Consider the following 25,162-nt stretch of genomic DNA (forward strand, 5'->3'; position numbering starts at 1 on the left):
GAATGAGTAGGATTTGTCAGTTGCTGTTTAAACACACCTTTCAAAGTTGAGCCTTTCTGGCTCAATGAGTGTGTGATGAGGGAGAGCGCAATGTTGGTTGAGCAAGTAAGGGATTGAATGAAGAGAGGGAGTAACAATATATTGTTTTCTCTGCCTCACATTACAGGGAAGTTTCTGTCAAAGCAGCACGTGTGTACAGACCCCAGGGCAGTTTACTAATCCACTGCAGGGGATATAGTAGTAATATCTGTATATTTTTTCTATTTTATTTTATTTTTCTTTATTTTATCATACTTGAAATATTGTTCAGAAGTTGGCTTTAGTATAGGAGTTTTGCAAAAAGTATTATTATTTTCATAAGTTGTTTGACTATTAACTTATTTTATTTATAAATGTTCTCGTGTGACGTTTTTTTTTAGATAATTCTTCGTCTGATTTGCACTAAAATCTGTTTTGCACAGAAGTTCATTATACTTGGTTTTTGTTGTATCAATAAAAAGTTTTCTAATATTAAGTGTTGCTTGAAATTTATTCAATGCTAGGCAGCTTTATTTATATAACAGAGAATAAATTAGAAGTAGTAAATTTAGTAGTAATAGTTCACCAACCAGAAATATCCAGCCAACAGCACCCTGTGGGCAGCGTCCTGTGACCACTGATGAAGGTCTGGATGACCAACACAAACTGTGCAGCAGTAGATGAGCTATCGTCTCTGACTTTACATCTACAAGGTGGACTGATAAGGTAGGGGTGTCTAATAGAGTGGACAGTGAGTGGACACAGTAAACTCCAGCAGCACTGCTGTGTCTGATCCACTTGTACCAGCGCAACACACACTAACACACCACCACCACATCAGTGTTACTGCAGTGCGAAGAATGATCCACCACCCAAATAGTACCTGCTCTGTGAGGGTCCATGGGGGTCCTGACCACTGAAGAACAGGGTAAAAGGGGGCTAACAAAGTATGCAGAGAAACAGATGGACTACAGTCTGTAATTGTAGGACTACAAAGTGCACTTTTGTAGTAAGTGGAAAATGTACAATGAGCGTCGAAAAAAGGAGGTGGTCATAATGTTATGCCTGTTCGGTGTATCTAGGTGCATATGTACAGTTTGTAAGTCCTTTATACACTCCCCCCTCTAGATGGCGCTACTAACCCAGCCATCTCTCTCTCTCTCTCTCTCTCTCTCTCTCTCTCTCTCTCTCTCTCTCTCTCTCTCTCTCTCTCTGCCCCTTCATCTCCGCCTGGTTTTGTTTTTGCTCCTAAATCATCGCGGCTCTGCCCGGTGGCCGTGCTCACAGACCCCCCCACCCTCCTCCTTTTATAATGTCCCTAAGTGGCCGTGTCCTGTGTCTCTGAGCTCTGCTTCTGCTTCGTTTTAGTTTTGGTTTTAGTTTTTTGCGTGTTTTTGTGCATCGGCTCTCCGATTCGTCTCCAGCGGCGCACCGCCAGCTGTGGCCCCGATGGCGAAGAACACGTTGCCGTCGCGCTTCAGAAAGGTGGACGTGGACGAGTTCGACGAGAATAAGTTCGTAGAGGAGCACGATGAAGCGGCCGAGCAGCAGGGGCCGGACACCGCGGAGGTTGACAGCCTCATCAGGCAATATCCTGTGTCGGCTGTGGTTGGTGCTCTGATTGCTGGTTTGGTGTTGCTTTGGTTTTGACTTGTTTTTTTGATCTTTCCTGAGTCGTAGAGCTGCTGACCTCTGCAGCGGCCTTATCTGAGCTAATGAGCACTGTCAGTATACAAGCTACCAGTACACAAGCTTTCAAATAAAGTTCATTATAATTGTAGGGTTGAACCTGCAATAAAACACTAAACATGCTACTTGAATATGAAATATCAAACCTTAGCAATTCATAGTGTGCTGATTGTCAGCGCTAAGGGGAACACTGCGAGCACTGTCAATACTGCATTCAGATTGGGGTCATAGAGAGTATAAACATGTTAAACACAAGTAATTCCTTATGTGCTATGCTATTCTTCACACTTCTGGTCACTGTTTTGCTCTCAGCGATGTAGGCTAATTAGCTGGGCTTTTGGAAATATTGGGCACTGTCACTACTGCAGCGCGATTTCAAGCTTTTAAAATAGGCGAGGTAGTTGTAGGAGGTACGATACAGGTAGAATCTGCATTTAAACAATGAATTTTCAAGTTCAATATGAAACATATCATGCCTAAGTAATTCCTGGTGTGCAGTTTTGGTCGCTCTGTTGCTCTCTGGCATTTGGGCTAATTATTTAAAGCATAGAAACCTGGAAACTGCAGTACATGCTTTTAGATTGAAGTGCCGATAGTATGGGACAGAACTAACGTTTAGACTGAATGTCCTCGCTGTCGGAACAAAACCTCACGTCTCCAAACCAGAATCTTTAAGACAAAAAAAAAAGACATTCTTAACTTATAATGGACGTTACTGTAAAAAAAGTCCAATATTCCAATTCCAAATGATTTTGGATCATTGCTATCATCGCTGTTGGTGCACTCATTATGATTTGTTACACAATATAAAGGTCAGCTGGCGTTTTCAAAGTATGTAGAAAAAACGACGAAAACAGAGATAAAAAGTTTTGTCCAAGTACTGTACTTGAACATGAAACATCAAACTTCTTGGAGTGCTGATTTTTTGGACATTTATGACCATTCTTTAGCACTGGCTGCTACTAGTGTGAAGATAATGTCCTGCTCCATAATATTTAGATCTATTTATATAGTTTCTTCCTCATCTGTGTACTGTTTACTAGCCATTCACAGACAAGAACAGATTGTGTTTTTATTGTTGTTTGTCACTTTTAGTCTTTTAACAATGACTGCAAACTTTAAGGTACTTTGAAAAATATTTAAATGTTTTTCTTTTTGCGGTTTCTTTTAGTTTCTAGATGTAGAAATTGAATCAGTTTTCAAGATTGGTACAAAATTTCTAATTCAATCGTTAAGATGTAAACAAAGTAATTAAGAGTGCTTTGATGTGATGTGCATTTTAAAGAAACCAGTTAACTCATAATTCTTCATAATGGTGGTAATGGCGAGCAGGAGTCACAATGTCTACAGTGCAAATGTAGCCATTTTACTTACTGTTCATGACGATCAGTGAACCTCTTTTTGAATCTTTGTATTTAATGTTCATAATAATAAAGTAGTGATGAATCGAAAAATCCTTGAACTATTTTACCTTACAATGAGATGAATGTATTTAAGAAATAAGTAAGCATTAGAATAAAACTGTACAGTGTCTCAGGCATAAGGCCATATATTCATAACCATTTCATGTTATAGCGTTTTGTAAGGTAGCTTTTAGTTGCGTTATATTTCTGGACATCTAGTTTCTATCACCACCGCTGTAAACAGTTCTGCATTTCACATCAAACTACGCTGATTGTCTTTATTTACATCCTAATGTTTTAATTATGCAGTGCTTTTGACTTGTCTCCTTTTAATAGTCAAGACACCAGACTAATCTGAGCCCTCAACTGTATATAACCTGTTCGAGTGCATATGTCTGTTTCCCATCTCACAAAAGGGAAAGAAGGCAGGGGCCTGTGGAGGTTGTGTGGTCACATGATGTCTTATGTGGTGCTATTGTTAACAGTAAACAGACAACAGTAGCATCAGTGGTAAAGCTTCACTGGGTTGCACTGCATTTTGTGCTGCACCCATATGCTCTGACTTGGCACGCTTGGTACGCTTGCAGGAGAGGTAACCAAAATTTAGCATGGGTACTCAGGTACAGCACGGTTCAGTTGGTAATGAAAATGATGCCAAAAAGTGATCATGGTTTAGTAACAGTGCCATACTGTACCGTACTGCACTGCCCAGTGGAAAAAACATGCTTATTAAGCCTATTGAAGTCATTTTAACAATGCTTGCCAATACTGTGCTAAAGAGATGCAACTCCATCACAGAGGTTATTACTGTAGTAAAGGTGGAACAGCTCCCTATCACTACTTTTGGTTTTGGAAGAAACATTGGATAAGCAGGTGTCTGCCAACTTTTGGACATGTAGTGTAACTGCAGAACTGATGCTTGCATTTGTTTACCATCTCATGGTGCACACAGAAGACGAATGACCTAGTTCAATATGATTTCATTGTCAGACTCAGCTGCCTATTGTCTCTGCTATAAAGAGTGTGATAATATTGAGTTTATTAAAAACTTGACACCCAAAGACCATCGGCTCATAAAACTTTACCTAATGGCTGAAAAAAGCAGTGAAGGATAGTTCTTCTCTCTCATTCTGCTTTCCTCCACAGAACTACAGTACCTCTCATTATGTCAGTTCTGCTATTACTCTCTCCTAGTTTTTGTTTTTTAACCAGTGTACAGGGGCAAAAGGCCAGAGCACACTGACACAGGATTTACGAACAAACACAAACAGTCTGTTGTCAGCAGTTGTTCCCATGTGAACATTTTAGAATAATGTGGATAGGGCTGCCACTAACAAATCTTTTTCTATCAGTTAGTTGACAAATCTAAATGATTAAGTTTTCTTCAAAAAATCTAATTGACCATTTCATTTAAGTTCCTTTTATTTTGACAACAACAGATGGTCTATCATTGTATAATGCAGCACAAAACGAAATGTAAACAAAGGTTTACATATTAAAGTGCAAAACTGTAGTTTTAAACTGGCAACTTCAGCATGATACAAAAATGAATAAAAAAGAGGCTTTATTATTTATGTCAGCAGTGAAATATCAAAAGAAATCCAAGTTTCTTTGTATTTATAGGATTCCTCACACAAAGAAATGTGCTTAAAATAATGGCAGAAATAAAATAATATAATAAGATAAGATACATGTCCCATCAAGCGCAACATGCATGAACCAACACACTGGCACCGTCAAACAATGCAAAATAAGCCCAGTTTCTAGCCTAAACATTTTCTCAAGCACTTATTCAGTAGAAGTTCAAGGACAACAGATTTCTAAAATCTCTCCCTACTAATGGTAATTCAATAAACACAAAGAGACGACAGTTAAGGTGGTTTTGCCTTTTCTCGTGGTCCATCATCCCAAATAGTGCCTACGTGTTTTCTGTTCAGGTGCTTGTGCATCGCGCTAATGCTGCTGTGGTGTACCATGGAAACTTTGCACAGTGTACAGACCACCTTTTTGTTTTGTGCTAATTTTAAGTACTCTTATAAATATAATACTTGTATGTAATACTTTTGACGCCTTGGGTCTTTGGAAGCTTTTACAAACCTCTTTCGAAGCTGACTCGGATGCTGCAGCCACCATGATTTTTTTAAAACTGTAGCATTGGCAAATAGCAACTGTACTGTTTTGGGTTGTCAGTCAGTGGCAGCAAGTGAATGCCCATTGTAGGTGAATTTCTCTGGTTTGCATAGGGATGTTTTTCTTCCACCTTCCACCTCTATAACCACTGTACCTGTATGTTTAGTTCCTGCTGCTGATGATATCTGGCAAAGCACCGACAGATTTGGCTAAGCCATTGAGCTAGGAACCAGCAGTGCCAACTGAAGCTGGCATTCTTTGGAGAAGGGCTGATGTTATCTAGTGTAGCTTAGTAGATAACAAGGTCAAATTATCATAGGCATCTACATCCAAGCTAGAGGTGATTCTCCTGCTCTAACAATTCTACTAACTACTAACTTGGTTATTAACTTATAAGTTGAATCACATGCTTGAGCCTGGAAGTCACCACACTGTGCTAGAGCCACAACAAAGGACCCCTCATTGAGTACTGACCATCATATTTATTCCTTAAATCACACTTTTTTTTAAAGTGATAGTTCTGCCAGAAGTCAAACTTGCATACTTTTACCCTTAGCCCAAATGTAGTCATCAGTTCAGATCAGTTTGGTATCTGAAGATTGCTTCTTTAATTGCAGTGAAGCTATGAACTAACAAGTAATGAAAGCATTTACCCATCCATTGTTATCAAACTAACTGCATACCAAAATCATCATTCATTGGTCGCTTACCAGGTATCTTCCCAGGTATCAGTATCTGGCCACTATCAGCAGAAAATGCTGGGTCAGATATTGGAGGGGAAAGTCCTGTAACAAATCTAGTCTGAAATAGTACACACTCGCATTGTATTTCTTTGGGTTGAGTAGTAGAGTGGGTAGCAGAGTTGAGAAGTTTGAGCATGATGGCCTACTTTTAGATGTTTCTCTGAAGTAATATGCTTCAGTTGAAAAATACTTCATTTTAAAGTTCAGTTGTTTTTAGTTAATAAATCCGATAGTAATCCCGTATTTTTAATTTTCAGAGATAACTGTTATACAGTGTCAGAAACCACATAAGCAATAGCAGTTTGTACCATGCAGTAGGTTTTCAACAGGCAAGTCTATGCTCAATTACAGGGGTGCCCAATACATCGATCACACAGTGCACCACAGATTGCGCCTCCCTCAGGCAGGCTATCAAATTTCAACACTGTCTTACTGTTTGTCGCGGTTGGCAGGTCAGTGTGATTGATGTGAAATGTGGCCACTGCCTAAATTACTGCTGTTATTAGTTAGTGTTAGTGTTGCCCCTTTGTTATGTGCAACCTACACTGACTCTTTCAGAAGATGATCTAGCACAAAGAAACCGAAAACCTACCTCTTACATGCAGAGCGGGAGGAGGACTTTTTGTTTTGTAAAACATACATACATACATACATTACTTAATAATCCAGTAACTGCAGAAAATCAGGTTTTGTCAGTAACCCAGTCAACACAAGATCAGAGTATGGTGTTTACATGACCATTTGAATAATCGGATAAATGCAGAAATCCAATGATGATCAGATTATTGAGTGCATCTATACACACTCAGTGTCAAACTCCAAATACATCTGCTTGATTTGCCATGTAGCCAACACACTTCCAAAGAAGGGGATTGTCAAAAGACATTTTCGAACTTTAGACAGAAACTAACACAACGAATTCCCAGCTAAGAGTGAACTCGGGAAGAAAAAGTGGTCCAGGCTACACCAACCTGGCTGACACTATTCAGTGCAAATCAGTAGAATAAGGTTAGTGTGATTTTTAGTTTTTCGCCCTGTAATGCTGAATATCAATATAGGCCACTGAAGTGCATTAAAGAAGTTTAAAAGCCTTTAAAACTTTTTTAAAAGGATAAAGCCATTTTTTTAAAGGTAAATCACGATGACCTTGGAAAAAGTAGGTATCAAGCCACAAAAGTATGGGCACCCCTGCTCTATTACATGGTAGCTACATTAGTTTTATAGCTTCACAGCAAAACTAAAGAAGCAAACCTGTCTTGGCTGACAGGCCGCAGCATTTTCTCTAGGATTTTTTTTCAGCTATGGCAGGCCCACACTCCAATTCCTGTATCTGTTGTTTCAATTTAAAAGCCCTCTGCAGAGTTTTTAATTGCGACTTCATGACATTTCATAAAATTCTGAAGCAGTGACAGCTGCCGCCGAAAAACAGGTTTAGCGGAAACACTGGACCAGGGTTCACTGGACAAATCAAGAGCACTGGTGCTCCTGAATTAAAATAAAGATAATTTGAACTTAATATAAACTTTTTAATTCCCTCTTTTTCTTTATTCCTCCTAACAGTCAGAGAGGATGTTTGATTTAGATCTTTGCCACATTGTGAAAGCCCTTAAGGATTACCTAAATGAAATTATAGGTAATTTTCATTCAGTCATTCATGTCATTTTCTTTCATTTTCATTGATTTCATCTGTGTTCCTGTTTTTTTATGTAATCAACAAGAAGTATGTCTTTGTACCAGCAGTTCTAATTAGTTTTGCCTGCAAGCTCATTTGCTGGACAGCCATTTCTTACTGTAATGTCCTGATAGTTTCACATTTATTGAAATAGCTTTTTTATAACATAATGCATTTTTTTTTACATTAGATAGGCTAAGATGTGTTGGAAATTAAATAATGAATAATATTGCTTGGCTAATTTTGGATTTTTTTTTTTTTTTTAAAAAGTGTCAAACCGTCAATGATACACATTTAAGAGCTGTTCGGAGGCCGAAAGGGATGGTTCTGTCAAGTCAAGTCAAGTCAGCTTTATTGTCAATACTACAATATGTACAGGACATACAGAGTATTGAAATTGTGTTACTCTCAGACACCAAACACCAAATAGACGGTAAACAGGAAATGTGTGAATTAAATAGACACTAAATAAACACTAATCGTAAAAATAAACGCATTGTAGAAAAATAGAATAATAAAAAAATAATATAAATATAAGAAAGTCCCTGAAATTAACAATAAATTGACATAAGGCACATAGAGGTCTGTTGGTATAAATAGTGCAATTATAAACAGTAGTGCAATTCGAATGATCTTATGGAGCAGTTAAAGTGATGAGTGCGTAACAGAAAGTGATGGGTGTGTAACAGTCTCTGAGAATCAGCGTTCAGTATTGGGGAGTGGCGGTCAGGAACCTGTGTTTGGGTCCAAACTTAGGGTGTGGGGGGGCAGAAGGGTGTGGGGGGGCAGAAGGGTGGGGGGGGGCAAAGTAGGGGGAGAGTTGAGCATCCTGACAGCCTGGTGGATGAAGCTGTCCCCCAGTCTGCTGGTCCTGGCCCAGTGACTCCGCAGTCTCCTCCCTGATGGCAGCAGGCTGAAGAAGCTGTGTAGTGGGTGAGTGGGATCACCTGCCATGCAGAGGGCTTTCCGGGTGAGACGGGAGCTGTATATCTCTTGGAGGGAGGGGAGGGAGGTGCCAATGATCTTCTCAGCTGCTCTCATGACATGCTGGAGTGTCTTGCGGCAGGACACGGTGCAGGCGCCATACCACACGGTGATGCAGCTGGTCAGGATGCTCTCGATGGTACCTCTGTAGAAGGTGCACATGATGGGGGCTGGGGCTCTGGCTCTTCTCAGTTTGCGGAGGAAGTAGAGGCGCTGATAAGCCCTTCTGGCCAGTGATGCTGTGTTGTTGGCTCAGGAGAGGTCCTCTGTGACGTGCACGCCCAGGAACTTGGTGCTGTTCACCCTCTCCACAGCAGCACCGTTGATGTTCAGAAGAGCATGCTGGGGGCACATTCTCCTGAAGTCCACAACGATCTCCTTTGTCTTCTCAATGTTCAGATAGAGATTGTTGTGTCTACACCACAAGGCCAGGCGGCTCACCTTGCTCCTGTAGTTTGTCTCATCGTTGTTGCTGATGGGACCCACCACAGTCGTGTTGTCCGCAAACTTGATGAAGAGGTTGGAGCTGTGCGACAGTGTGCAGTCGTGGGACATCAGAGTGAATAGGAGGGAGCTGAGTACACATCCTCGGGAGGCCCCCCGTGTTCAGTGTGATGGTGCGGGAGGTGTTGCTGGCCTGTACTGCCTGTGGTCTCCCAGTCAGGAAGTCTAACATCCAGTTGCACAGTGAAGTGTTCAGCCCCAGCCTGTCCAGTTTGAGAATGAGCAGCTGGGGAATGATGGTGTTAAATGCCGAGCTGAAATCTATGAAAAGCATTCTGCCATAAGAGTCCTTTGTGTTCAGATGTGTAAGGGCTGAGTGGAGGGCGGTGGAAATGGCATCAACCGAGCGATTTGGCCGATATGCAAACTGGAAGGGGTCCAGGGAGGGGGGAAGGACAGACTTGATGTGTTGCATGACCAGCCGTTCGGAGCACTTCATGAGGATGGGAGTGAGTGCAACCGGACGGTAGTCATTAAAACAGGAGGGTGACGCTTTCTTTGGGACGGTGATGATGGTGGTGGCTTTAAGGCATGTGGGGACAACAGCCTGACTCAGTGAGATGTTAAAGATGTCTGGGGGGAGGGGGTTCTTCTGTGCAGGCATGTTGTTGTCTGCCTCAAACCGGGCAAAGAATTTGTCAAGCTCATTCAGCAGAGAGGTGGAGCTATCACAGGTCTGCGATGGGGGCTTGTAGTCTGTGATGGTCTGTATCCCCTGTCACAGGCTCCGTGTATCTCTGCTGTCGCTGAAGTGATGGGCTATCCTCCTGAAGTACTGCCTCTTTGCCTTTCTGATGCCGTGGGACAGGTTGGTCCTAGCTGCCCTCAGGCCCACCTCGTCTCCTGCTGAGAAGGCAGCATTCCTAGCCCGAACCGTGATGGTCTTGAGAACAGTTACATCCTCAATGCACTTGGAGATGTAGCCAGTGACTGTGTCAGCATACTCCTGGAGATCTGTGGTGTTGTAGGTCGCCGCTTGTTTAAACACATTACAGTCTGTAGTATTAAAACAGTCTTGAAGTGTCTCTGCAGACGCTTCCGGCCACACTCGTACCTGCTTCCGAACTGGTTTGGTGACTTTAACCAGTGGTCTGTATGCTGGCATTAGCATAACAGTGATGTGGTCAGAGGCACCAAGGTGGGGGAGGGGAATGGCCTTGTAAGCTTGTGGTGTAAACATGGTCCAGTGTGTTTTTTTTTTTTTTCCCCCATGTTGGAAAGTCTATGGGTTAATATATTTTTGGAAACACACTCTTTGGGTCTGCATGATTGAAATCTCCAGCCAAGACGAGAAAAGCATCAGGGTGGCCTGTCTGCTGCTCACTGATGTGTCGATACAGCTCATTCAGTGCCTCACTCCTCTTGTTGTTATTGGAGCTTGGAGCGATATAAACAGCGACGATTATAACGGCAATAAATTCCCTCGGTAGGTAGAATGGTCTGCACTTAATAGCCATAAACTCCACTAATGGTGAGCAGTGTTTGCAGACCACAGCAGCGTCGCGACACCAGGCATCTTTGATATAAACACAAAGCCCCCCGCCGCAGGTCTTACCTCCTTCAACGAGAGCTCTGCCCGCGATAGCATGTTAGCTGCTTGAGCTGAATGGTGTGGTCTGGGACGTTGTTACTGAGCCATGTTTCCGTAAACACAAACACACAACAGTCTGTCACAGACTGTTGTGCGTAGCAGGCGTATGTAGTCCAGTTTGTTGTCCAGTGAGTGTACGTTGGCCAGTACCATGGTGGGGATGGCCGGCTTGTGTGGGCTAGCCGTTAGACTAGCTCGGATACCTCCGTGCTTACCCCTCTTCTGCTTCCTCTCATGCCGCTTGTGGCGCCTCCACTCTGGGCGAGATGCAGGAGTGGGGGGCGGTGTTGGTGCTGGACTCCTTAGCAGACCGCAGACTCGTAGCTCTTCTTTGTGCTGCGAGTTTAACTCTAAAAATCAGGTTCTGCCAATGTCGAGCAGGAACTCACGGTTGTATGTGTGCTTCAGGACAGGTAGACCACCCGAAGACGTACAAAAACCCTGCAGCTCACAGGACAAAAATCACGAAAACACCATTTCGTCTGGAAAGAGAGAAGCCGCAGCATGTGCACTTGCCGCCATCTTGGTTTTTCTGAGTGGTGAGCTAAGCAAAATGCTCTGACTCTGACACCACCTTTACACCACAATCTTTAAATCATGCCTACAACATGTATTTTCTCTAGTTTTAACTTCTCATTGTAACGAGGGCCAGATAGCTGCTAAACTTTTTAACTTACGAGATTTACAAAACTTTTACAAAATTTCAAAGGTTTCATATAGTATGTGAAATGCTAATAAAAACAGAAAGCAGTGATTAGTGAATTGTTTAAAACAGAAACTTCATTTTTGAGGTTTTACCTTATGAATTTCTGATTGTCTTTTTGTTTGCTTGTTTTTTGTAAACAAATGCATGTCTGTGTTACATTTGGTTCTGTTTTAGTTTTACTTTTTTACAATGACATTTTTCTCATTGCATTAGTTTTACTTTATTTCATGTATTCTTAGTTTATTTTTTGTTTTATTGTTTTAAGTTTGCCTTAACAAAAATGAATGGTGACCGAGGAGGACTGGGAGCTCCGGCTGCTGAGTAAAGAACTCAAGTCTCTGGAGTAGCAAGTTAAGGCATTGCTAGACCTAGAAAGTCAACTATTAGGATGACCCTTTTGAATGTTAGAGCTGTGACCAATAAGACTTTTCTTGTGAATTATTTTATATGCATGTGAATATTAGATTTCATATTTATGACAGAAATGTGTCTTGATTCGAATGGAATAGCCTCCCTTACTGAAACTGCCCCACACAACTACAACTTCTACCTTACTCTGTGTGAATGTAAGAAGCGGGGTGGACTAGCAGCTATTTTTAATGACTCTTAAACCACAACGTTTCTTTGGTATCATCCCATCTTTATTATATTAAAAGGTCAAGTGCCAACGCTTTTGCTGATGATTTTCCATCCACCAAAGCACACACCCTCTCTCTTGCCTGAATTCAAGTCAAGCCAAATTTATTTATTTATGTACTTTGTACAGTAGGCATTGTCACAAAGCAGCTTTACAGAACAATTTGGGTCCAAGCCCCCATGAGCAAGCCAGTGGTGACAGTGGCAAAGAAAAACTCCCTAAGAGCAAAGGGGAAGAAACCAGTTATCTGAACTATTATCTATCTGCGTTACTTACCATGATAAAATCCTTCTTATTGGTAATTTTAACTTCCATACTGACGATGCTTTGGACAGAAAAGCATGGATTTTATACAGCTTTTGAACATTCTGTTTATTTTGTAATGTTCAACAATGACAACACAGTACAGTATAAACTAATATAAAACAACTTGTTTGGTTTCCTGCACCCTTTCCCATAAAGACCCGTCCTTGTCTCTCTACTCCACTCAAAGCAATATAATAAAACAGTGATAATAAACATAAGTACAAATACAAATAGGAGATAAAATAGAAAAGAAAATTGGCAGAACATGCAAACTAACTAAAATAAATAAATAAATAAAATAATAAAAAAACAATGGAATACAATACTAAAATGAATGAATAAATAAATAAAAATAAGAACATAAAATAAATATATATGCACATACACATATCCATATACCTATACATGTACAGATATATATGTACATATCTACACATACATATACATACATACACCTACATGCATACACACATAGCACCAAACCATATTAATAATAATGTTAGTAATCAACTCCATTATAGTATTACTAATACACCATTTCTAGATCATTTTTATTATTATTATTATTTTTTTTCAAAATAGTCACCCCAAAGGGGCCTGAGCCAGTCCAGCCTCAACCCTCAAATTATAGCCCTGATACCAGGGCAATAGCTAGTGTTCAGCATCGCATAGAAATCATATGATGTATTATAAAGAAATAGGTCAGGGGTCTCTTCAATCAGATGTTTGTAAACTCTCAAAGTATGTTATAAAAGGTAACCAAGTATCAAAAAACTCTTTGAGCCTCTTGTAGTGAACTTAATCTTTTCCATTTGAATGTGAGCCATAACTTCATTAATCCATATGTTATGTGTTGGGGGGGGGGGGTAGACCCCTTCCAGTTCAAAAGAATAAGGCGTCTTGCTAGCATGGTGGAGAAGGCAATAACATGACACTTGTCTTTAGTTAGAGATGATCCTTCAGGTCATGTGCCAAATAAAGCCAGTAGGGGATGTGGCTCAGTTACGACACCGTAGATGTCATTAAAAGACTTAAATATACTCCTCCAGAACCCCTCCAGGCTAGGGCATGACCAAAACATATGGGCTAAGGTGGCTGGCGTTTGCTTACATCTATTGCATGCCAAGCTGGTATTAGGAAATATTTTAGCCAATTTGGCATTAGTGAAATGGAGCCTGTGGAGTATTTTAAATTGTATCAACCCGTGTCTTGCACAAGGGGACGATGAGTGCACCTGGTGAAGAATGCCCTCCCATTCAACATCTGAAAAACCTATAGCTAAGTCCTGCTGCCATGCAGCCCTAAGATGCTCCAACACCTGAGGATTTATAGAACTAATAGTAAAATATATGTGGGAGATAGTGCCACGTTTATTTGGATTTAAACTCAGCAACATATCAACTATTCACAATGGGGGTAAACTAGGGAAGGAGCTAAATGCTTTTTGAGTAAAGCTCCTTATCTGAATCTTTTAAGCTTCTAATTCCATTCTTGTACCACATGCAAAAAGCTGAGTCAGAATAGGAAGGTAGGAACAAGTAGTTTGACACAATAAGACTCAAAACTGAAACCAATTGTAACCCAAAGTGTTTCCGGTATTGGGACCAAATTTTTAAGGTATGGGTGACTACAGGATTAAGAAAACGAAGAGAGGTACCTCCAGTTGTGGGGAGAGAAGAGCATACCAAAGAGCTTAAAGAAAATTGGCTGCAAGATCTCTCTGCTTGCACCCATATTGGAAAAGAAGGGGAGTCTTCTGGAGACATCCAAAAAACTATCTTTTGAATATTGCATGCCCAGTAGTAAAATAAGAAATTTGGCAGTGCCATCCCACCCTGCTGCCTTGGTCTCTGTAAAAAGGTTTTCTTAATGCGGCAACCTTTATCCCCCACAGAAATGCAGTAACCAATTTATCTACATTGTTAAACAAACCTTTTCTGATAAAAACAGGGATATTAGAAAATAAGTATAGAAAACGGGGTAGAATTATCATTGTAACTAAATTAACTCGCCCTACTAAAGAGAGCTGCAGTGCGGGCCATCTGATAAAATCTTTCCTGGTACGATCATAGAGGGGGACAAAGTCAAAGAGAGCATCGAGGGAGCATGCCAAGATATTTAAATCCTCTGTGCTTTAGCTTAAAAGGAATGATGCAAGGGAGTAATATATTAGTTAGTGAGTTGATAGGGAAATATTCGCTTTTCTGTAAGTTTAATTTGTAGCCAGAGAATTTCCCAAATTTCTCTAAGATGGAGAGAATGTGGGGGACTGATGATAGGGGATTCGAGACATAAAGAAGGAGGTTGTCTGCGTACAGCAAGACCTTGTGCTCAACATCCTTATGGCTAATACGAATACCTTTGAAGTCAGGAGATTGTCGCAGAGCCATGGCTTCTATAGCTATAGTGAACAATAAAGCAGATAGGGGGCACCCTTGCCTCATGCCTCGTTCTAAGTGGATATACTGTGAATGGAAGTTGTTAGTGCATACAGATGCTACCGGGGACGCATATAACAATTTGATCCAAGAAATAAACTTAGGAGGGAAACCAAACCTTTCAAGAGTAAGGAAGAGAAGGCCATTCCACTCCATCAAAAGCCTTTTCCGCGTCCAAAGAGACTATTATTTCTTGCGAATCCAAAGGAGATTCTGTATAAATTACATTAAGTAAGCGCCTCAAATTACTGAAAGAGTTGCGTCCCCGTATAAAGCCTGTTTGATCCATCGAGATGATTGAGGGTAAAACTATTTCAAGTTGCAATGCAAGAGCTTTAGCCAATATTTTAAAATCTGCATTTAAAAGTGAAATAGGTCTGTATGAATCACAGAGAGTAGGGTCCTTGTTTTCTTTGGCCAAGAGAGATATTGATGCTTGTGTTAGAGTAGGTGGTGGACAGCTGTTAGAAAAGGATTCGTTAAATACAGAGAGAAGTAGCGGAGCCAACAGAGTTGAGAACTTCTTATAGAACTCCAGAGGGAAGCCATCTCGTCCTGGTGACTTGCCACTCTGCATAGCCATTATTGCAGTGATGATTTCAGGCAAGTCAAGCAGGTCTCCCAGATTAGGATTAAGTTGGTCGCTAATTAACGGTAGGTCCAAGTTAGAGAAAAAAAGAATGCATTTGACTTGGATCAATGGGATACTGTGAGGCATACAAAGATGTGAAGAAACTATAGAATCTGTCATTGTTATCTTTATGGTTATGTAACATGGCACCAGTTGTGGACTGTACCTGTGTTATCATTCTAGAAGCAGTGGACTGGCAAGCTTGTAAGGCTAAAAGCTTACTCGCTTTATCTCCAAATTCATAAAATTTATGTCGCATTCTCAACAGCCTCTGTTCCTCCTGAGAAATGGAAATTAAATTATATTCAGTTTGAAGACGCACCCTTTCTTTAAACAGGGTAGGGCTAGAGGACATGGCACACTGCTCATCTAATCATCTCATCTGCACTGAGGTCCGGGTAGATTTGGATCCGATTACCCTGAAACTGCAGTTGCCGCTTCTCTCATGCCAGCTGAAATATCCGCTCCCTGGTTTGGAAATGATGAAGGCGCACAATCATCGGCCTCGGCAGCTGATGCTGCTTCAGCATGGGAGCTAAGGAGCGATGTGCACGATCTATGACCGGCGGCTTGGGGAAGGAGTCAGACCCAAAAACGTCCAGTAGGAGAGATTCCATGAATGATGTTGGTCGGGGACCCTCTAGGTGCTCGGGAATTCCGATGACTCGGATGTTATTTCTTCGTGCACGATTTTCGAGGTCATCAAGTTTCGCCCGAATGGTTTCGTTTTCTTTCACAAGCACAGAACACGTTCTCTAAGGTAGTAACACGTGAGTCCACCTCAGTCAGAGAGTTCCCAGCATCCTCCAGGTTTTGTTCCAGCATATGTAAACTAGCCTTTAGACTCGAAATGGATGACCTTAATTCCCCAAGAATCTCGGCCCTGATTACGGATACTTCAGACTTTATGCCGCTGAGTAGCTGCCTGATGTCGTACAATTACTCTGGAGCACGGTTGGCTGACGCTGGCGCGGCCCCATCGAGGTCCTCACCGCTTTCCGCCATCCTGCTCTTTGCGTTCACTCTTGGCATGTTTAATTTCCCACTTTATGGTCAGCTTTACTAGAATATGTTACTATTTACTACGTGGGACAAGTGCACCAGAAAAAAGCGAGGAAAAAGCTGTAAATTGAGCAAAAATTTCTGCAGAGCAGTGGCTTCCAAACTTATCACGCCGCCATCTTAACCGGAAGCCTGGGTTTTAATAACACTAAATTTTAACCAGCATGTTATTTTCTTACTTTCAGAGTTTCTAAATTAGATTGTGTCAAATGTATATGGATAATGCTAACGTTAGCTAGCTGGTTTCTAACTTTTGCCTGAAGTTACAGTTTAGCTAACTAACTTTAGCTAGCTAAAGCTAATGTTTGCCCTTTACGCTAGCTATCTACTGTTAGCAGCTTGTCGCTATCTGATCTGCATTCCCTGCTTGATTTGTACTGTACATGCGCACCACTGTCATGCATGCATAGAGAATGTTACTTTTATTGGCACTACCTGATCTGTAGCGCATATGTGTAAGCTTTGACAGTAGTTGAACTGTAACAAAATGGCCTTATTTTAAAATAGTAGTCGTGTGTATTTTGCACTCTTCTCTGCTGAGTTGGCAAGCTATTATATGTGTTTATCAGTGAAAACAGCTTTAAAGTGTCCTTATCTACCTGAGCAGTTTTGCTTTGTGTACAATGTCATTTTTAGCCTGTATTTGCGCTACAGTAACAACAGCTTGAACAGAGCTGGGCAAAGTTTAGGCTCAGTCTCAAATGGCTTTCAACTCCCTATGTAGTGTCCACTACATTACTCATTATATAAAGGCTTCTACACACAAACAGTGCCTTATATGTCTAAATAAAAGCTCTTCATGTTCACTCAACATCGTATCTGATGTTAATACACTATTTTGGTGTAGAATCCCTAATTTAATGATCTGTGCCATGCACTATACAGGAAGCAAGGAACCATTTGAGTTTCAGTGACAGATGTGGTCTCAAGATATACAAAAATGATTGTAATTGAGCAGGTGTTTGTCCATATTCCTCTTGTCTCACTATGTTCTAATCTGCATGTTTTCCGCACAGAAAATAAGTTAATAATAGGTAGTATTAAACTAGGAAGGGGAATGAGACTGCTTGTATATGGTTTCAGCATTAAACACCCCAAGCTAATCTGCTAACATGACATTATAAAAGGATAGGCATGCACAGTACAGATCAGCCAGCGTCAGTAATGCATTGTACACATGCGCGACAGTGACATGCATGCACGGTGCAAATCGACTAGGGAATGCAGATCGATTAGCGACATACACTATACACAATATGGACAAAAGTATTGATTAATCTTAATCATTGAGTTGGTGTTTCATTCAGTTCCATTGCCACAGGTGTATAAAATCATGCACCTTGCCATGAACTTTGCCTTTACAAACATTTGTGGAAGAACAGGTCATTCTAAAGAGCTCACTGACTTTGAGAGTGGTAGTGTTATAGGATGCCACCATTGCAACAAGTCATTTCTTATTTCCTAGGTATTCCACAATGATATTGTTCCAGTGGGTAGTTGGAACAATATAAAAATCAACGTGTGCTAAAGGCTGGGTAATTGCATTAGTTCAAATGTATGACTAATTTCTTGAGCTCATATTAGATTTTATTCACAGTTAACATGAGCGTGTTAAAAATAAAGAATAAGTTGAAACAAGAATTAGGACATAGAGAGGATAATGCGGCCTGTATTATTTGATGTAATCATGCAGGCGTAATACTGAGCTGGATAGGATGGGTGATGGTGAGTTTTGCATTTATGTGCTTTGTATGAAGGAAGCAGAGAGAGGTTGGAATAACAGTCAGCATGCAGGAGGATGTCAGGAAAACAATGAGCAGGTAGGACCTACTAGCAAAATGGTGAGTTATGAAGGAGACGGCACATAAAGGTATATGCCATCATACCTCATATTTAGGCAAATAGTACTTTCAGAAACTGATGGGATGCACAACAATGATACCTCACTGTTCTCAACTAATATGCTAGGACATTTAATAAAATGTTGGCTACTGATAGTAAAGAAAGCTCAAAAGCCTAAGCTACAGTGATCTTTTTCATTATGTCAGAAGTGAAAAACATGGTTCTTATAGAAAATACCTTAGATGCTGTATGCTAGCAACACATCTGCCTACATTTTTGCACATGGATAGCATCTTTGGTCTTTGTAAATGATGTTCTGCTGTTGTTGAGGGTGTTTGTGTGTGTGTGTGATTTGCTGGCAGTTTTGCTCTAGAATACTTTGTTGGTGACCCCTGACTACAAAAGCTGTTGTGTGCTACATGCCCCATGAGCTGGTGTAATGGATTTATTATCATCTACAGACTGCAGACATTACGTTAAACAAGCAAGATACTATAAGGATTGTAAGACTTCAGTTCACTGAAGCATGTGCCTGGGCTGCATCTGGTTCCCTTTACACCCTGGAGAAAAAGTTGACCCCCCTCACACTGAGTATAAAGTTCATGGAACAGGAGATGCACATACAAGATCTCACAACGAGGAGATGACAAAGGAGGTACAAGTCACTTGAAAAGAAAAGATTTCCAGGATGACTTGAATGCAGCAGGAACAACACTTGCGCTGAGAACAAATTGAAGTGATCTGCACAGCAGTCACCTCAATTTCTCTGTCCCTATGCCCCATGAAAAAAAGAGAAGAACAGATGTCTAAAATTTGCACACAAGCATTTAGACAACTCAGACATTCTTTGGAACAAAGTACTCTGGTTAGACAAAACAAAAATAGATCTCTTTCGCAATAATTCAGCTTGTCATGTTTGGATAAAGGTGGGTTGCACGTGTGATTCCAAGAACACCATTACCACAGTAATGTACGGTAGTGGGAGCATTATGATATAGGGCTGCTAAGGAATTGCACGTCATCAAAGATACACTATATTGCCAAAAGTATGCGCTCGTCTGCCTTCACACGCATATGAACTTGAGTGACATCCCATTCTTAATCCATAGGGCTTAATATGATGTCGGCCCACCATTTGCAGTTATAACAGCTTCAACTCTTCTGGGAAGGCTTTCCACAAGGTTTAGGAGTGTGTTTATGGGAATTTTTGACCATTCTTCCAGAAGCGCATTTTTGAGGTCAGACACTGATGTTGGACGAGAAGGCCTGGCTCGCAGTCTCCTCTCTAATTCATCCCAAAGGTGTTCTAGTTGAGGTCAGGACTCTGTGCAGGCCAGTCAAGTTCTTTCACACCAAACTTGCTCATCCATGTCTTTATGGACCTTGCTTTGTGCACTGGTGCGCAGTCATGTTGGAACAGGGAGGGGCCATCCCCAAACTGTTCCCACAAAGTTGGGAGCATGAAATTGTGGTATGCTGAAGCATTAAGAGTTCCTTTCACTGGAACTAAGGGGCCGAGCCCAACTCCTAAAAAAACAACCCCACACCGTAATCCCCCCTCCATCAAACTTTACACTTGGCACAATGCAGTCAGACTGTTCTCCTGTCAACCGCCAAGCCCAGACTCGTCCATCGGATTGTCAGATGGAAATGCGTGATTCGTCACTCCAGAGAACGTCTCCACTGCTCTAGAGTCCAGTGGCGGCGTGCTTTACACCACTTCATTCGACACTTTGCATTGCGCTTGGTGATGTAAGGCTTGGATGCAGCTGCTCGGCCATGGAAACCCATTCCATGAAGCTCTCTAGGCACTGTTCTTGAGCTAATCTGAAGGCCACATGAAGTTTGGAGGTCTGTAGCGATTGACTTAGAAAGTTGGCGACCCCTGCGCACTATGCGCCTCAGCATCCGCTGACCCCGCTCTTTACATGAGTTGCTGTCGTTCCCAGTCGCTTTCACTTTGTTACAATACCACTGATAGTTGACTGTGGAATATTTAGTAGCGAGGAAATTTCACAATTGGACTTGTTGCGCAGGTGGCATCCTATCACAGTACCACGCTGGAATTCACTGAGCTCCTGAGAGCGACGAATTGTTTCACAAATGGTTATAGAAGCAGTCTGCATGCCTAGGTGCTTGGTTTTATACACCTGTGGCCATGGAAGTGATGGCACACCTGAATTCAATGATTTGCATGGGTGGGTGAATACTTTTGGTGATTGTGTAGTTTACCTAGACATATAGGCAAATTTAATCTTATTGGCCAAGAAGATGGATGATTCAATAACAACAACCCCAATCATACAGGCGTCACAGTGTTGAAGTAGCTTGATTGTGTGGAAGCTGCCTAGGCTACTCTTTTTACTGCTAGTCTCACAATGTTTACCTCAGCATGAAGCCCTGCCCATCAAAATACAAGTCCTCACAACAAAAGGCTAAATATTTGCTACTGAACACAATAACTAAACTGAAGTAGGTATAAAGTCATCATCTGTGCAACTGGGCCTGTATTTTGTGTACGTTGTGTGCCACATTTTTTTCAGTGGGAGGCAGGTCTGGACTGCAAGCAGACCAGTCTATCATCTGCACTCTCTGATTATGCGGCCATGCTGTAGTAACACATACAGAGTGTGGCTTGGCATTGTGATCTTAAAGTAAGCATAGATGTCCTTGAAAAAGACATCATCCAGAAGTCAAGATGGTAACAGTCTGGATGGTCCTTTGCTTCTTTGGCTCAGAGAACATGACTGAGATGAGCAGTCTGAAAGGGTGACTCTTCGGATCACAATACTCGTTTCCACTGTGCATAAGTCCATATCAGATGAGCTTGAGCCGAGAGAAGTCAGTGGTGCTTGAAGATTTTGGTGGTACATGGCTTCCACTGTGCACAGTACTGTTACAGTACTGTTTACTTATAAGTCTTATATTTGTACTAGTTTTTTTTGGTTTTTAAATACAGGTGAAAGTGGAGTTACAGCTCTCCGTTTGTTGTTTATATTTGTATTTTACAAACTGTCCTAACTTTTTTGCAATTGAGATTTGTACATTCACTGCTGAATGTTAGACCATAGCAAAGTCAAAAAACTTGGTCTTATAGTAAACCAGCAGTTATAAATAGTTAAAATAGTAGCATTCGAGGCCAGTGGCATGCTGCATTGGGAAAAATACACACATTTGTGTTCACACATAATGAATAAGAATAATGAAGTGGTAGGCTACTTGGATAAAATCTTCACTTGTGCTCCTAAATCAAAATTCTGTTTGCATTTTTTTTAAATTAGGAGCAAATGCAAGTATTTTGCTCACACTGTAGAATCCTGCAGACAACATTTGTGGAAAGGGCTGAACTGTCACTTTAACAGTTATGCTACTTAAGTAAAAACTTTACTTTTCCTTTGTTGGGACTCTGATCTCTTAGATATCTTAACTGATCTCAGTTGAATTTGTGTTTGTTCCATGTTACCCATGTATGCATTTCCTCAGAGTGCTCTGCACTTCAGGTAAATTTGATTTGAGCAGAAGAGCAATGCTGGTGCAATCATTATTTTTGGACTGCAAGCATCATTATTTTATTCTATTACAGTAGGATTATTATAGATACAATATTTGTATGTCCTTTTCTTGGAGAATTTCATGGCCTAATGCCCCCACCTATCTGTTTGTAATTTTTTGCACTCTGTGAAAAGTCCTCAAGGGTGCTATGTTTTATTCCTTTTTTTGTGTCTGAGAGGTGCTATTTTGGGAGTTTAATGCAGTAATTGACAGTAGTGCTGTAAAGAGTGTGATAATGAAATTAGTGTGTTTAAAACTTGACACCCATAAACCATCAGCTCGAAAAAACTTTATCTAGAGGCTGAAAATAGCAATAGAAGATTACTTCTCTCTTCGTCCATAGAACTACAAATGCGTCTGCCTGAGAGTGTCTGGACCAATCAGTTTTGAAAAGTACCAATGATCTCTTATAATGTAAACTTTCCTGAGTTATATTCAGCACAATGGTGTGCAAGCCAGGGTCATTTGAACATGCTGAAGATGAAATCACTGAAATCATACTTTTGTAGAGCAAGGAAGGGCTGAGTAAGCTTTAGAAATTCTTAGAACATAATTAAAAAAAGGGGAAGCCGAGGGAAATTAAGTTTGGAATATTATGGGAGACAAGGATGTGCTGAAAAGTTGGATGCCTTTCTCTTTCTATTTTGCCTCTATATAGACATCCTCTATTTCTGTATCTAGGTCATTTCCAGAAAATGATCTGATAGTAATGTTGCTGATTCTTAATCAGATATGTGTTTTTTTTACTTATTACCCATCTGTCCATTGTAAATTATGTTTTATGTCTGGGTAAGGATTTTCAAAGTATAAAATCCTTCTATATTGAATAACATTTGTCAACAATTGTCAAAATTCCCCAAGAATAAGTTGTTCTAGCTTCTCCTTTGCTTACACTGACTAATTTATAGTTTTTAAGCCCTGTTGAGAGATTCCTTAACCAGCTGAATGTACAGGGGACATGATGTCAGCTTTTCATGTTGCACTAAGAAATCCTCCAATCAACAGCAAGAATCCAGCAATAAAGGTACTGTGTTCTCTGAGTGTCAGTATATTTGTGCATTGTCTACAATGAAAGTTAGGGTCATCTGGGTTTTTTTTCTTGTTTGTTTAGCTTTTTTTTCTAATAACAAGTCAATAACACTTTTTGTAATAATTGGCACAATTATCCTCACATTGTGGACCACCCAACATGTAACCAGTCAGGACAAGGTGCCATATCTTCTTGCCTGTCAGTTATCTTGTTTGTTCACAGCAGAGTTATGAATTATAAACCAGTGTGACCTGTGTAGCGCTCTTAAAAAATAAGAGAAAGTACAAATGGAAAAGATCTAGAGAGAGCTGAGGAAGAGCATAAAGCCGATCTTGCTCTATACCTGGTAGACCATGGGTGTTCAGTCTTATCTGCAAATGGGCTGTTGTGGCTATGGGGTTTTCATTCCAACAAAGAAGGAGCATATAATCAATACGTGGAATGAAGTGTGCTCCTAAATGTTTGAAAACCTGCAGCCACAGGATAAGTCTGGACATCCCTGTGCTAGACAGGTAGGTACTTTGCATAGCATGTCTGAAGCTAACACACTACAATAACCAGACAACCTGTGCCAAAACATTATGCCCACCCACCTAATGTGCTGTTGATCCTCCGTGTGCTGCCAGAAGAGCTCCGAACCACCAACACGTGGACTCTACAATCTTTAAAAAAGATGGTTCTTCAAGGGCTTTTTCATAAAGAAAGTGGTCCTTTATAGAACCATGATTAAATGCATGACTAAATGGTTCTTTGTGTCATGAAAAGTTTCTTCAGGTTGATAGAGGATGTGCTGTAGATTTTTGAAAAGGGTTCTATATAGCACCCAAAAGGTTTCTGTTATTTTTACGATATCAAACTTGTATCAGTAGAAGAACCCTGCTCAGCCTTCGTAACATTTCCTCTGTTACCCTTTTGTCTGTTGTTTTTATTATACCTTATGTTGGCCTCTGCATATGCACATCTCTCTCTCTCTCTCTTTCTCTCTCAGGAAAAAGCTCAGGCGGTAGTTTTGAGAGTACTGACATCATTCAAGAGCAGTCACATAGAACCTGCTGTCAAATCCCTGGACAGGAATGGTGTTGACCTCCTCATGAAGTATATCTACAAAGGCTTTGAGAAGCCCTCGGAGAATAGCAGTGCAATTCTGCTGCAGTGGCATGAAAAGGTATCCTTCATGAAATTTTTTGGTATTTTGGTCAGTAACAATTACAGTTGTAAAGTATTTTCATGAGACAGTCACAGGTCCCATATGTTGTTATTTTCAGGAGACCCTGGGCTACTCAGATATGCTAATTTTTGACATGTAAATGCTAACAGACTTTTCATGTTTTTATGAATTTGACAAATTTTTGATCAAAAATTTACTTAGTGCCTGCAAATTTGTCAATTTCTGCTTATATAGATCTTAAAAACCTCACCTCAGATACCTTTTCAGTGAGTGTCCTAGAGTGTCTGTGAACTGAAAATATTAAAATTTTGATGGTAGTTCATTCTATTGCTTATAATTGAATAAAAATAAATAATTAGCATAAGGTGGCGATGTGAATTTAAAGACAGAACTAAATAAAATTCATTTATTTATCATATGTATTGTTATTTATTGTTAAAATGTGTTTTAGTGCCTGTTTGTGTGATTTTGAGTGAAAGATTGAAGTGCACTTAGTCTAGTGGATTGGAACACTGCCCTCTGTTGCGTTACTGTTGCCCCTACCTCACTCTGTTAGCACAGAAGCAGTGCAGAAGCATGTGGAGAACACATGATCTTATATGTGCCTCACTCTGACTATTTTTGTGGTTGTTATCTGTATTTAGCTGTAAATTTCTGATTATCAACACTTAAACTAAGAGTCGGAGTCAATCAGAGGACTGTTTGAAACGAGGAGAAGTTCCAGATCCAGCATGTGCAGTGAGGCATTTAAATGGGGCATTTGAATGGACGTAAATGCAGAATTTGAATTGTGGTTTTCTGAACTGAATTACTCAACGATTCTTTACTGCAGCTCCATAAAATTACTCTGAACAGACACACAGGGTAAGTCCTACTGATCGCTATGATGGGTGAATAGCTTCACTGTTTTAACCCTTTTTGTTGCCTTATGAAGGCTAAAGCAGAAAGCTAATAGCAGGTTTTACAATGAATTTGGCTGCGTTTGGTGTTGGATTTCTGGCTGGTGTTTGGTTAGAGCTGGGTTTTCTCACTCTGGATAGTGAGGACAGGGTCTGC

General features: G+C 40.7%; 1 protein-coding gene across 3 annotated transcripts in view; it reads left to right on the forward strand.

The window, feature by feature from the left end:
- The first annotated feature begins 1,201 nt into the window (after window positions 1-1,201).
- The window catches only part of arpc5lb (actin related protein 2/3 complex, subunit 5-like, b), a 49,866-nt gene continuing 25,905 nt past the window's right edge, over window positions 1,202-25,162 (forward strand). For all 3 annotated transcript variants that reach the window (XM_036562962.1, XM_036562961.1, XM_036562963.1), the window contains exons 1-3: window positions 1,202-1,607; window positions 22,860-22,932; window positions 23,927-24,103. In XM_036562962.1, the coding sequence (XP_036418855.1) occupies window positions 1,468-1,607; window positions 22,860-22,932; window positions 23,927-24,103 (390 nt within the window). In that variant the 5' untranslated portion in view covers window positions 1,202-1,467. The remainder of the gene's footprint in view (window positions 1,608-22,859; window positions 22,933-23,926; window positions 24,104-25,162) is intronic.

The sequence above is a fragment of the Colossoma macropomum genome, unplaced genomic scaffold (assembly GCF_904425465.1).
Source record: "Colossoma macropomum unplaced genomic scaffold, Colossoma_macropomum, whole genome shotgun sequence".
Taxonomy (NCBI): domain Eukaryota; kingdom Metazoa; phylum Chordata; class Actinopteri; order Characiformes; family Serrasalmidae; genus Colossoma; species Colossoma macropomum.